We start from the raw sequence: 15,128 nt of genomic DNA, 5'->3' as shown, positions 1-15,128 counted from the left end.
TCTGTTTAGAATTTATTACAATTACTAATTGAAGTGGAATGCATATCAAAAAAAAAAAAAAAAAAAAAAAAAAACAGACATCAAGCCAGCATGTTAATATTATATAGATATATTATATTGTGTTTACTTAAACATGATAAATGCAATGTTTCCAAGAAGTTAGCTGTAACAATAAAAATACAATATCTTTGTGTCCTTACATAGAATTAAAACAGGAAAACAAAAAACAGAGAAAAACAAAACAGCCTTAAGTAGTTCACAGAGAGGTACAAATATACAGTACAAATCTATTTTATTCAAAAAAGGGTACAAATAAAAACGCAACAAAATATAGTTATTAATGCTTTATAAAGTTCAGGTAGGTGTAGGGTAGTCTAAGGGAGCACTTTGGGTAGACGACTCTAAGGCTTCTGAGAAGAATTAATACATATTGGTACGGCCATACGATATCAAGATGTACTACAAAGTTTATACAACCTGGATTATACTTGAGGATTGAATATTACACTTACATCATTGCATATATTTCGCAGATTTTATGCATTAAACAAAGATGCCATCTCTTTTAAAACCGGTCACACATCACATAAAAAGCAGTGTCACTTAGTGCCAAGAAGTACAATGACAAATTTGAGAGTATATAATGATTCCTTTAAAACCGTTAGAAACCTGATTTCAGCCGACTTTACTGACTCTGGCCTGCCGTGCCACCAAATTCTGTCTGGGATTTACACAAAACCACCACGTGTTAGCTTCATAAAGCCTTCCAAAACAAACAAAAAAACTATTTGAAGCAACAATTCCAATATAAGCACTGAAATGTTATCAATACACAGGACCGCGCACTCATCCATAACCCAGACGGTTATCCTCAACTGGGTTCAGTCGTTCTCACGCTTCACAAACTATGAGATGTCAGCTCCAAAAGCTCTCCGTTCCCATCAACAGTCAACAGGGAGACTAAATCTACCTTCAGCCTCAACTACATCAATAACTGCTGAGATTCTCGCTTTATACGCACACCATCTTCTAACACAGACTCCAATAAATTTAGCTTTCACTCACTTCCTCAAACCACTTCAATGAGAAAAGCACAAGTTCCAATGATAAAGAGCTGGTAGGTTTTTCCATTTAATTTTTTTTAAAAAAAAACATATAAAATCAATTTTATCTCAATTAGCAATGCCCACTGAGGAAAAAAAAAAAATATTTGTAATATTTCAAATACAAAATTGTAAATTATTTTTCCCCTCGCTCTCTCTCTCTTAGCAGTATTAGGTTTTCCACCATTTGATTTTGGTGCAAAATATGGTTTTGTCAGTGTTGGGGGGTTACTATGTACATGTAACAGTGTTAAGCCATTTAATTACAAAATAAATATAACCGTAATCCATTACGGTAAATGAGGGAAAAAAATAGTTACTTATGAAAATGTTAATGATTACAAAGGGGAAATATTTTCTGTAAAAAGCTAGGATATGTTGAATAATATAAATTTGTTGCGTTGTCTGTTTTGGATGTGCACGATGCCTCCTGCCATTTAAAGGCTGTTTGATAAAGCAATGCTATTCTGATTCTTTTGATTGGTTCTCACGTTTGTAATCTGCCAATTACATCATTCCACACTGCTGCCTGTCTGAGAGTTGATCAACAGTTGAAAACATTCATTACAAACGTACTGATATAGTCACACAAATTTCATTTTAAACAGGGCATCCTATTACATTTCCAAAGTAACCTTCCCAACACTGGGTTTTGTGAGATTCAAACATCACACGCTTTCTCTACAAAGCACTGAGGAAGTGAAGGAATCAGGGATGTTAACAGTGCAAAGCATCAGTCTTCACTTTCCTAACAAGAACAAAACATAAATAAAACATTAAAGATTTAGAACGTATGTTAAGCTTACATTTTGATACACATTGTGAGCTAGTCCCAAAATATCGTCTTACAATCAGTAAGTGCAACGTCACTAATTGTAGTCAGTGAGCAACCCGAGCCACTTCTACAGAGGAGTCCACGGTCAATACAACTAGAAACGAATGAGACTTTGTCTCCATGCGAAATCGTATGACCCTGAAGAGCAGGGAGTCACTTTTGTTTACGAACGGTGCATATCTTAAGGCGTTATTGACAAGCTAATACTATACAAAACTTATCTTCATATCTGTACAAGCATACAAAAGTTTGGATGATTGTTTTACGTGGTTTCGAATGATTCAATATGACAGCGAAACATTTATCGTAACACTACAGGTGAGGGGAAATAAGTGCAGAACAGTTCATTGCATCAAAGTGACAAACATCTAGGTTACATGATTAGTTAGGCTCTATGGAAGAACAACATGGGATTCCCTAAATGCAAAGAAGTATAGGGCATCTACACACCAGATATACTCTAGAAATACCATCAATGAAAGAGGAAAGAAGCTAGTTTGCCATGCAACCACAACACAGTAATTTGCGGAGTTGTACTTCTGGAAGTATTTTGGAAAATAAATTCCCTGTATACAGTATTTCAACGTATCTTACTCTTTTCACATTCAAAATGATTTCGAACCATGAACCTTTACATTTATCTAGTGTGCAGATGCCCTAATCATTACAGGGACATTAAAGGCTTTAAATGGGGGACGCTGTACTTGACGTATGCAAATGTGAGGTAAGGACATGTTTTGATTAATTTTCACACATCCGTAGAGGGAAGGAAACACAGACATGTACTAACTATAGGGATGAAGCTTGTGCTTAACCCTTCTGTGCTGTTACAGTTAAAGATAAATCTATAAACTGACCCTGAATGATAACAATTTGAGTCACGTTTTTCACACTCCCCACCGGAAATTAGGTCTGTGGTCCTCAACGTAAGCTCAAGATATGTTCATTTTTGTATTTTACGATACATCATTGTTTTTTAAGCTTGTGCTTGTTTTGAAAAAGTTGGTTGCGTAGAAAAGGCTAAATGACTACAGAGGTTGGGTTTTTGTCGAGGGAACCAATGCGAAGCAAACTTTCACGATACAAGTAATCATTGCAGCACTCCATCACAAATTTTACATTGTAATTTCTCTAATATAGTTTTTAGGATGCCATGAAGTTTCAGGCTGAATGGTTTACGTTTAGATATGATCGAAATGAACCTCAACAGCACAGTAGGGTTTACAAGACATTAAGAGCAAAATGGAAACACACAAATCTCCCAGAGAACAAAGCTTAATAAGACAGACCAGAGTAAAGTTAAGACATTGGGAAGGCACAAACATAGCGTCAACTCTCCTTGCACAGTGCACAAGATTGTAGCTCAGTTCTTAATGAAAGCATAACTCAGTCCATCTCCGCCTCGAAGGTTGCAAATTTCATCTCGACGAGAGGCGGCTGGTAAGGCAGTGCATTTGAGAAGACAGAGAACAGTGCACCATTGCTGACAAACAAAAAACATACAGCACCAAACAAGCGTCACCATATATTCTTCGGCTTACGTGACTTGGTAGTGTGATAACTAAATCACCACCATAAAGGTCACAGAGCCTGTGGGTTCCTAGAAAAATAACGCAAAATGCACGATATTGAACGTGCAGCTGACTTCTGCGAACGGACCACAGACGAACTGGTGAGATTTGAGTATTGAAGCCGCATTGGGGTGCTAACTGAGTCTCTACTGCATAGCTCATGCTAAAGCTGTATCGTTCAGTGGTTTCGAGTATTGCTTTATGTCAAATCTAATACTTAAAATAATGGAACAGATCTTAATTTTGAATAACAAAGCTGTCTGTGTAGAAACAGCACAATATCTTAAGCCAGCTGGCTGACCAACTGGATTGAGCTCAGAAAACCAAATCGAGACGGCCATTTTTTTTCCTGGTTGGGAAGATATTCGATTTGTATCTGCAAGATTTTAGATGACAACTGTGACCCTTTTGGACAGTTCACACCAGGTTGAAGATGAAGTATATCTAAGAGTCCTCTGTGAACTTAGAGGGGTCCAAGCGTCACAAAACGTTCTAGGACAATGGAGACAGGAAGGAAGAAATAACATGAACTAGATTTGAGACCAGATTATAAATAGCGTGAAAGTGGGACTCCTTTTAAGAAGGAACAGGATGTCTTCAAACAAAATATGAACAGAAGAAATACAACAGATGATGCTTGGGAAATGCTTCATAAATGCAAACAACAAATGGATTTGGACCAATTTCAGATGATCAAAACCAAATACTGTTTAATGCTTAATACACACGTTACCATTTCTTCATTTCGTTTATATCTGACTTGTTGGATATGCCGGATGGGCTTATACAAGGGATTTCGTCAATGGAGAACAAAAGGTTATGGGGCCCACTAAGTGCACCCTCATAATTAGTCATGAGTAGGGCTGTCACAATTTCTTGATTAAACCTCAACCTCCATCTTTGCACATGCTGTGAGACTGAGTTGATTATGACGTTCATCTGGAAATAGTGTGCACCATTTTATCAGATTTATAAGGTAAATCATTTGTAAACCTCCAGCACCGGAGAATACATTATCTTTCTGTATACTAAATGTTTATCATTACTTGAAAATAAAAGCCTAAACCCTCAATCTGAGTTTGCATGTCCATATATTCTTGTTCAAGAAATGACAGTGGCGGGAGCATTTATATCATAAAGTGACCAAAAATAAAAGATTAACTGGACAATTTAATTGTTGTTAGGTCAATAGGTGCGTTCATGCCGTATGTGCTTAAGAGATACCAGCTTGTAAAATTCATCCTCTTTGAACTTGTAACAACAACTTACGAAGTTTTCTAAGAGCTACAACTTGTACCACCTGATTAGGCACTGTTGTATAAATATTAAAGAAGTAATAGATCGTGTTGTGAAGTGAATGTGATAATGCATAATGTACACAAGTTATGATTACATCATTTCATTACATGACGTGCTTTAACTGTTTTGTGCAATAAAAACCAAATGATTATTTGCTTTAGATATTTTAACAAATTATTATTGCTTCATTGCTATTATACTTGTGTTTTAAGTTATTTTGAACTCTATTGTTCGCTACATTTTTATATAAAAATACTTGATTAATCATAGTAATCATAATCGTTAGTGACAGCCTTAGTCATGAGTCCTGTGATTTCACGCGACTACCCTTGTTTATACCTATACCGAATTTCTTCTCTTTTAGAGGTTTAAGAAGTTCACAGAAATGTGGTATTGTTGAGGTTGATGCAGTTTGAAGGAAGTCGGAAATCAAACCTGTCCAATGCTAGCGCTACATTTATATAAAAAAATATATTATTTATTTCCTAAAAAAAAAAAAAAAAAAAAAAACTCTTCTCTTAAAGCCTTGAGGGTAGCAAGAGGCCAAAACAGTTGAATCCTGGTCCAAACACAGACAGCCCAGCAATGCCAAGAGCCAACAATGCAGAGAAATATCAAAGGTCTCATAAAATAACTTGGGCCTAAAAATGGAAATAAAAATTTGCATTTGACAAGGAAGAAAAAGAGAAGAAAACAACAACAAAAATGGGAATGTCAGGCTCTTTCTGGAATGCTGTTTTGAAATAAAACATGAGCTTCCTAATGTTTATATTTGGTCTAATTGCACTTAAGTCATGATTTCATCCATCTGAAAATGTTCAGTAACTATAAAATGTGCAACTACAGCATTTTCTCCTGGCTAATGTGTAAACAGTGTCAACATTGCCTGTCAGTTTCTCATGAGCCAAAAACAACCAACAAAACAGAATACTTCAAAACAACAAACATTTTCCCTTCATTATTAAAATAAAAAAATAAAAATAAAACACATTTCTGATTCCCATTAAAGAGTCAACGTGAATCGAACGTGAACTTATCTGTGCAATACAAGACCTGCAGTACAAGTTCTAAAAATCACTCGTGGGTAATATTGCCAAGAAGAGAGATAGAACGCAATACTGTACAAGAGTTCACCAATTACAAACCAAAAGAAGGAACCATAAAAACCTCAGCACAGATTAAAACGTTTTCAGTTCATCGCCAGTCCTAACCAGGTGTGACGTGACAAGTTTCCAGTGAATTTGACCATCCAAACATGCCTGCGATAAAAATCACAGCCTGTCAAAACCTATGGTTTGAACTTGGACCAACAAGGTTTTAACAGTTGGAAGAGCTACCGAGCACAAAACTAAACTTAACAATAAAAACAGACAAAAGTGAAAGACAAAGCGTCCTGTTGCTTAGTGCTTTTTGCAGATGCAACAAACAGCAACTCAAGCATGACTTTTATCGCTAGTCTTATCGTTTCATACCTGGTTAGGACACAATGTAAGGGGCTAAGAGCCTTTTATAAAGAACAAAGCAGATCCTAAACTTCCTTATCAGTGGGTGTTTTAGAAAAGCCCCATTTCAATGTGTGATTTCATATTAGTCATCTCTGAAGATACTACTGGTCAGCAAGAAAAACTACCTAAAAGAAAGAGGTGTTGTTTTATGGGTAATCGCATACTTCGAATGAACTCCTGTAGTAACTGTTAGAATACGGATTATCACAAATTAAAACTGCATCATCTTAGAAAAATCAAGAGAAGTGCAGGATAAGGATAAAAAGGTCTCTGCACATAAAAAACCTTAAATACAAGGAGTAATCAGTCTTGAAACGGGATTTAAAAAAACAACAACAAGAAAACAAGAAAAATGTGTTCTGACACAACTATTGCTTTGATTTTGAGAACTGAGCAGGTCAGTCCACACCCAACAGCAGTGACTTGACACGTGTGTGTGCTAAACGCTTCCACGGGACGACTTCATTTAAACCTGCATGCTTCAGAGCAATAATCCGTTTCCACAGGACCAGGCCGTTCGCAAACAGCTAGAACCTGTTCTGCATTTGGTCTCAGCTTCGCAAGCAGTGCTGATTTTGGCTGACATGTCTCCAAGAAAAGGGCACAACAATGTAGGATCAAATAAAAATAAACTTATGATGCTTCCAACCATGAGGTACTATTTAGAGGCAGTTTTCGTAGGCCGGCCTTACTGGGAAATGTTAACTCCAACGGGTCGAGGAGGAGAGATCACGACTGGAATGCAGATTCAGAAACACCGCTAACAAACCTCGTAGGAGTTGTTAAAGCAACTGTTAAGATGAGTTCATTTGGAAAAGGTTCCTGATTGTAGCAAAACTGGTGGATCAATTGATTGATGTGACGACACTGGACAACCGTTCTCAAACTCCAGACTAGGATAGTCTCCTCAGTAGAAGCACCCTGAGAAGAGTCTGGGAGTGGAGGAGAGGGTAGGAAAGCGAGGACAAAAACACCTCTAGAGAGAGACGCATTAAAAACGGTCCAAGGTCTTAGTCAATTAATGCCTGGCGGCGCAACAATGGAAACATTTAGAGAGAAAGAGCCTGTCTTTTGGGTTGTTGAGCTATCGATCCTCTTATGTCCTTCTTTAAAATATATATTTTTTTATTATTGTAAAGGCTTGTCAAGACTCTATGGCTGTATCCCATTCTTATCCCTGGCCTTTCTGAAATAAACATCTTCTCGAGGAACTGCAAGATATCTTCACACAAGCCAAACATGATAGTTCACCCACAGGAACACGCAGACGACGCAGGCTTTGGTACATGATTTACTCGGATAAAGCTGCCCATGCAGATCATTGCGAACGCTGACTATGACCTGACACAAAAGTCCTCTGCTCGAGACCAGAACTGAAGAAGGGGGCGGCAGGGGGAATCTTCCATTATGTGCAAAATCTCAAACATTCTGAGGCTACATTCTCTCCCTCCGACCACGCTCCCTCTTTCATATCTGTTCGCCCTACTGACACTTCACTCCCATGGACAATCTATTTTGTCTGCTACTTCCCGGCGTTCGAGCGCCCCTCAATGGATAGCTTGATCTCTTGAGGGATAAATGACAGTCGAGAGGAGCCAGAGGTGGCAGCTGATGCTAAACTCCCTCCCTCCTCGTTCTTGATGCTGTATCTTTGGAAGCCAGGCGCAGACCAGCGCCTCTGGGACGCTCCTACAGAAGAAGCTCCCGCTGCGGCTCCCGGTGGAGCTTGACCCTCAGTGTGCAAACAGTAGTTGCTCTGGCTCCGAGTGTGATCTGCTGAAGTCCTGTTTGGTCTTGGGGGTACGTCGGATTGTCGCGAACCCCCGACCTGCATGGGCTCCTCCTTGTCCCGGTCCTTCTCTCTGTGGATGCGCTCAATTTTTAATTGGCTTTGTGGCCGAGGGGTGTGTTGGGGCGCAGGGGGGCCCATGGGTTGAGGTGGGGCTCCAGACGTGGAGTTGACTTTGGTGGGAGTCCGAGCCTGCACTTGCTGTGGAGGTTTTTGCTGCGACGCAGCTTGCTGCTGCAGTGTCACGGACACGCAAACGTCGCCCACCTGCAGGTGGTGGCAGGTAAGACCGTACAGTTGGGCAGTCCGCTCAGGGCTACAGGACGACCAGCCTTGTCCGAAAACGAAAAAGGGGTGTTCCGGGGGAACATCTATAGTCACTTTGCTCTGCTGCTCCCCTACGTTGAAATGCAGCGCCACTAGCCCACGCCGCTGTTGACTAGCACGGATGTCCACCACCATGCTTGAGTCGATCTTCAACCCCCCGCTTACTTCTGCACTCCGCACAAAGTCCTGAGTCTGCAGATCTTCTACACGCTTGAGCTCTCCGGTAGCCAACTGTATGATGGCGCCCTTCATGAAGTGAGATGGGCCGGAGGGTGCTAGCGTAGGAGTCTGTGGGAAAGTACCAGGAGGCTGCTGGGAGGGCTGCTGCCCCTGTTGGGGAGGCAGGTCCACCACTGACCGCTCTGGGGGACACGATGCTGTCTCCATGGCTTTTGGATATGTAGCAGGAGCCACGTCATTGGATTGGAAATGCTGCTGCGGTTGTTGTTGGTGATGGTAGTCCAGGGGCACGAGAACAGGCTGCCCATTGGCCAAGATAACGGCATGTCCTTGTTGAACGTACTGTTGCGTTTGTGCTCTAGATTCAGCAGGATTTGATGCATAAAGTGTTCTGACTTCACCCTGAATCTCTCGACCCCTCCTCTGAGAGGTTTGAGACAGGTTCAGAGGGACATGTGTTGCTTCCTTGCGACTCATGCCGTGGACAGGAGAGGCAAGTCGTCCGACCACCTGCTGGACCTGAAATGGAATCAAATTTAAAGTGTCATTTTATTTTAGAATGTACATTTGGATGGAAGTTGCTTTTTAGAAAGCACCACAAGCTGGACAGTGACAAATTAAAGAGAAGACCGGACTCAGAACAGATTCTGCTACAAACCAAAAAAATCTCTGTTGTTTCTAAGAAGTAGCAGTCTGAGTTACTCAATCCTTAATACACCCAAAGAACAGCTAATAAAGGAAGGAAGTGGTGTAACTGGTGCTGACTCACAAGAACTGCCTCAAAAAATGCAAAACTCTAGTAGTAGTAGTAGTAGTAGTAATAGTAGAAGTGTAATAGTGATGAAGCAGGAGACATTTAAGTTAAGTTACTGATTGGATGGTTGTATGACATTTGCCCAGATATAACTGTTATTGGCAACCAGATAATGGTTTTCTCAATTAAAATAAAAACCTCACTTAAAACTTCAATCCAAATACTGTTATCTGTGTAGTTGCAATAACAGAATCATAAAGATTTAATTTTAAAATGATTTATACAGTGCAGAGTTGTTACTGTAACAGTTCAGTAATTGAAATAGTTGTCTTGGCAACTAACTGATATAAATAAAAAGTTTAAGTTAAAGGATTAAAGTAAAAAAATACATTTATGCAGAAAATTCATAACTGCTTGTAATGTAAAATGAATAATACTACAAATATGCTAAAGGTAAACAATTTCACAACAGTACATGTTCTGTGTGTGGAACATTAAAGGGATACTCCACCCCAAAATGAAAATTGACGTAATTATTCACTTACCCCAACCCCCCCACCCCCCCCCCCCCCCCCCCCCCCCCCTGTCGTTCCAAACCCGTAAAAGTTTCATCTTCAGAAACACAATATTTTGGATGAAAACCAGTAGGCTTGTGACTGTCCCATAGACTGCCAAGTAAATTACACTGTCAAGGTCCAGAAAAGTATGAAAAGCATCATCAGAATAATCCATCTGCCATCAGTGATTTAACCGTAACGTTATGAAGCGTCGAGAATACTTTTTTTTACACAAAGAAAAGAATAACCATGACTCAATTCAACAATACGTCTCCTCGGTTTCTCTTCACATCACCGTAGCACCATTTTGGAGAATATGAGCTGAATGCAGGAAGTGTACTTTCATGAGGAGACGACTTGAATGAAGTCGTTATTTTTGTTTTCTTCACGTACAAAACGTATTCTCGTCTCTTCATGACGTTACGGCTGAACCAGTGATGGCAGATGGACTATTCTGACGATGCTTTTCATACTTTCCTGGACCTTGACAGTGTAATTTACTTGGCAGTCTATGGGCCAGTCACAAGCCTCCCGGTTTTCATCCAAAATATCTTAAAATGTCTTGCGAAGACGATCTAAACTTTTACGGGTTTGGAACGACATGGGGGTTAGTGATTAATGACAAAATTTCCTTTTTGGGGTGGATTATTTCTTTAAATCAACATTAAATCAAAACATCATCCTATTTACTTAAAGCACATTCCTGGAGATACTGTGATAACTTGCCTTTCCTCTGAAATGACTTCCTTTTTTTCAAATAGTTTTTTAGGCATTGTTTTGGCAAACTATCCGCCCCTCACCTCAAGATCAGTGTCTGGTGTGCTCCTCTGTCCTGGCGACATTCTGCCCTCCGGCCTGCGGCTTTTCAAGCTCTTGTCTTGCTGTGGCTCGGGTGCAGATGCCTGAAGCAGTTGTGCGCTTCTGGCTGAATAAACTGCATCTTGATGGCTCTCCCTGCCTCCGTGCTCTCGGTCTCCTCCGTTCACCTCCCTCTCCTGCTCCATGGAGCTGCTGTGCAGGTCTCTTTGAAGTTGGACACCTCTAATGGTGGGGTGATAGTACACAGCTCTCGGGCTGAGCTCCCCGGCAGGCAGCATCCCTACAGTCCCAAGCTGCGCTTGTGTTGCTGTTTGATTAGAATTGAGCACCAAAGGAACTCCCATTTTGGTGTATGCATGGGTCGAGGCCTGCTGCTGGGAAGAGCCAACTCCTTCCTGAATGACGGATGGATATGGAACCAGGTGGGAAACGGAGTGTGGCTGGGATATAGCGGACTGAGGTGGTATCATATGGCTGGGAACAAATCCCGGAGGCACGGCGAAGGGAACTGCAGCCGCGTACGGAGAGCTAACAAACTGCAAGGAGGAGTGAGGGATCTGGGCAATGCCAATTTGAGAGTAGGGAACACTCGTGTGCTGGAGGGAGGGAACGGTGTAGGCAGGAGATATATGGCTGAGAACGGGGTGCAGACTGGTTGGGGAGTATGTGCCAGCGGGCAGAGCTACTTTATAAAGCATGCTATACTGATCCACAGGAAGCCCAACGAGACCCTCGCCACCATCCACCCCATAATGCATGCTCTGCTGGGCTCGCACCCATTCGCCACTACCTTCTCCACTCACTCCAGAGCTTTGTGAAGATGGGGCATCCTCTCCTCCTGCACTCCCAATGCTACCGCTGCCTCCCACTCCGCCGCTGATGCTACTGTTGTTATTGTTGATGGTAGAGGTGTTGTTGTTGTTGTTGTTAACAGGGAGGTCCCGCTTCTTGGGAGGGAGGCACTCCTGGTTGCGCTCATGGACTGGTTTCATGGTGATTCGGGATAAGAATGGGTGAGGTTACTGAACAGAGGGTGGGACGAAGCCTGGCAACAGCGGAAATAGCACCACTGGAATGAGCTCTGAAACCCTCTCGCTGGCCTCTTCCATCACCTTACCTGAATGCATAAAGAAATCATGTATAAGCTAAATATTTTTTAATGACTGGTGTATAGGCTAATGCTTAACATATTGGCAAGACCAATAAAACATCTGGTTTTAAGGTCGTCACATTGGTTATTTTTAAACTCTGAAAAAAAAAACCTGGTCACATAATATTGCACTTTTTCTATACATTTCAAATATTTTTGGTCAATTTTGAGTAAATATTGTGTAGAATAGGTGGCATATTAATTAAAGCAAATTTGCAGCAAAAATTTTGAGTAAATACAGCATAATTTAGTTAGCATTTCATATTTTTAAAAGACAAGTCTAAAAAATTTAAACCAGATTTGTTTTGCAATATTGGTAGTATCTGTGAATAATGAGCGCTGTAATATTTCCGGGAAAAAAATTAAAATTGCAATATTTAAAACACAAAGAAAAAAGTAATAATAATTGCACATAAACTTAAATTAAAATCAGCGAAAGTCTATTTATTTTTTTTATTGAGGTATGACTGTGTGCCATTTATACTACAGAGGAAAATGTGGAAGTCTTTGAGTAATGTTAACCACAGATCTTTTTTTCTCGTAAATCAAAAGTCACCCATTGGAAACTACCCAGGAAATACACAAATGTGCCTTCCAATTTGGCCTAAATACACCGGCCTCATATCAGTACTAGAAAATAAAATAAGATTAACCCCAAAATAAAATCTTCATGACAAACATTATTAAACCGTATTAATGCAGTTAAAGCAGAATTTTGTTAACTTCTAATTTCAGATAATCATGCAAACATTTTTAGATTTTCATCATATTTTACTTTCATTAATTTTATGCCCAAAGTAAATCAACTATAATATACTACAACCTTTTACGATTTTCAGTTTTATTGTATAAAATAACATTTAACCTTGTATGTCAAAAAAAAAAAAAAAAAAAAAAAAGCAAGCGCAGCAACAGTTATAACAGTAAATACAACTATACCTAAAAGATAAGAATCAAATTTGCCATTTTTGTGTGTCATTTAAAATCTGGTATATTTCAATCTAAGCACATCTCAAATTTGGTATATTTCAATCCAAGGATGTCAATTTGGTATATTTTTAATCTAAGCATCTCTCAAATTTGATAAATTTTAGTTAAGCTTATCTAAATAAATTATATATTTCAATGTAAGAATATCTCAAACTTTGAGTATTTTTGATCGAAGCATAACTCAAATTTGGTATATATTTCAATGTAAGCACATCTCAAATTTGGTATATATTTTAATCTAAGCATAACTTAAATTTTATTAATATTTCAATCTAAGCAGAACACAAATTTGCAATTTTTTATTTAAGCATATCTAAAATTTGGAATATTTTTAATCTAAGCATAAATCAAATTTGATACATTTTAAATCTAAGCATATCTAAAATTTGGAGCATTTTTTAATCTAAGCATATCTAAAATTTAGAGCTTTTTTTAATCTAAGCATATCTAATATTTTGATAATTTTTTAATCTAAGCATATCTAAAATTTAGAGCTTTTTTTAATCTAAGCATATCTAATATTTTGATATTTTTTTAATCTAAGCATATCTAAAATTTGGAATATTTTCAATCAAAGCATATCTCAAATTTGGTATATTTCAATCGTGGTAAAACTAGATTCCTGATACTACAAGACAGACGGATAAAAAAAATGCATTCCCCGATTGTAAATAAACTTCCCCCCTTCTGTAATGTTCAGTTTCAGAAATCAAGCAGAAGACACTGAAAATAATGCAAAAATGAAAAGTTTAGACGAAACGGAAACTTGACACCTTGACACTATTAAACCGAAACAGAAAAGCGAAAAACACAAAAGAGCACCGACGAAACAGATTTTAAAGCACATGTTTCAGCAGTCAGTGATTGTAATCGTGAATCGTGGCACACGTAGAGACACCACTGATGTTTTCATGAAGACTCGAGCGTTAGCCAGCTGCTATTAAAGCATGTAACCTCACTAGCCACACATTTCACACGTGAAACATAACCATTAGTTTACAAAAGGGAGTTCCGTGCATTCGTTTTAAGTCCGTTAGACCTCACTGTGTCAGTCAAAGCGTGTTTGAAACTAAAGCAGGAGTAAACGAGGGGCTGGGATTTCCAGCGGAGCGCCGCTAACAGGCTAACCGCTCTCCGCACAGACTCCAACAGACGCTGTGACGCTAAAAGACGCGCAAACACTCACCTCCGCATGGCATCGTGTAGACGACGTGCTCAAACACAGGCTCTCGGTGGAGTTCGTGCGATAAATCAGTGTTTAGACATGGGCTGGTGAAATCTGCCCATTCCGCAGGCCAGCAGACTGAAGCCCAGCGGCGCGTGGCGATGACGTCACGAGGGAGCAGATCCGCGCCTCGTTTCACTTCAGCAGAAACATCTCGTTTTAAGGACAATTTTAGGGATGGGTTACGTTTTTACTGGGTTTTATTAAATATATTTTATGTACGATATACTATGTAATATTAATTTATGTATTAATACATTATGATATATATTCATTTTATATTGAATCGTCATATTAGTCATTTTTATTTTTTCAAAACTCAAGAACAGGATTTTTATTATTATTATTACTATTATTATTATTTTTATTTTATATTTTTTCCCCTCCCATGTTCTGTATAAAATCGATAGAGGGCAATGTTGAGCTGTCACTGTGTTGGTCCTCGAGGAGACAGACGATTAAAGGGCTTTACTGTCTTTAAGATAAAAATACCCTTGCTCTGCACCGAGATGTTCAGACTTAGAGGCTAAAAACAACAGATCTGATAATACTAATGGTTAAAGGATCAAATCTGTTAAGCAAAGGGTTTTTCAGTATTTTAGGTGCCACAGGCTCCCAAGTAGGCCATAAACACTAAAACAACATCTATATATATATTTTTTACCCTATTTAAGGTGAATATTTACGATTAATCTCATCCAAAATAAAAGTTTTTGTTTACATACTATATGCATGTGCACTGTGTGTATTTATTATGTATATATATAATGTACATATTTAGCTACATTACCGACCGTCACCGCTGATAAGCTACTACTAAATATATTATAGAAACATAATTTTCTGTAAAGTTGCTTTGCAATGATTTGTATCATGAATAGCACTATAAACTTGCAGTATGTATTTTGAATATATATACACGTATTTCCAAGTATATATTTATATAATTTTATTAATTTACCATATAACATATAATATAACTAAATCCAGGTATAGCTGAGTCCTTAGCCATCTTCAAGAATCG

General features: G+C 38.9%; 1 protein-coding gene across 1 annotated transcript; it reads right to left on the bottom strand.

Moving 5' to 3' along the window:
• Positions 1-334: 334 nt before the first annotated feature.
• On the bottom strand, positions 335-14,250 carry LOC113051831 (ataxin-1-like). The gene is made up of 3 exons (XM_026215958.1): positions 14,066-14,250; positions 10,721-11,856; positions 335-9,128 (listed from the first exon to the last, which is right to left on the bottom strand). Exons 2-3 carry the CDS (start codon positions 11,729-11,731, stop codon positions 7,836-7,838), a joined length of 2,304 nt encoding a protein of 767 aa, XP_026071743.1. The 5' UTR covers positions 11,732-11,856; positions 14,066-14,250; the 3' UTR covers positions 335-7,835.
• Positions 14,251-15,128: the final 878 nt, after the last annotated feature.

The sequence above is a fragment of the Carassius auratus genome, chromosome 32 (genome assembly GCF_003368295.1).
Source record: "Carassius auratus strain Wakin chromosome 32, ASM336829v1, whole genome shotgun sequence".
NCBI classification, from domain to species: Eukaryota; Metazoa; Chordata; class Actinopteri; order Cypriniformes; family Cyprinidae; genus Carassius; species Carassius auratus.
The sequence above is the reverse complement of the archived record's forward strand: the minus strand, read 5'-3'. Positions and strand labels throughout refer to the sequence as shown.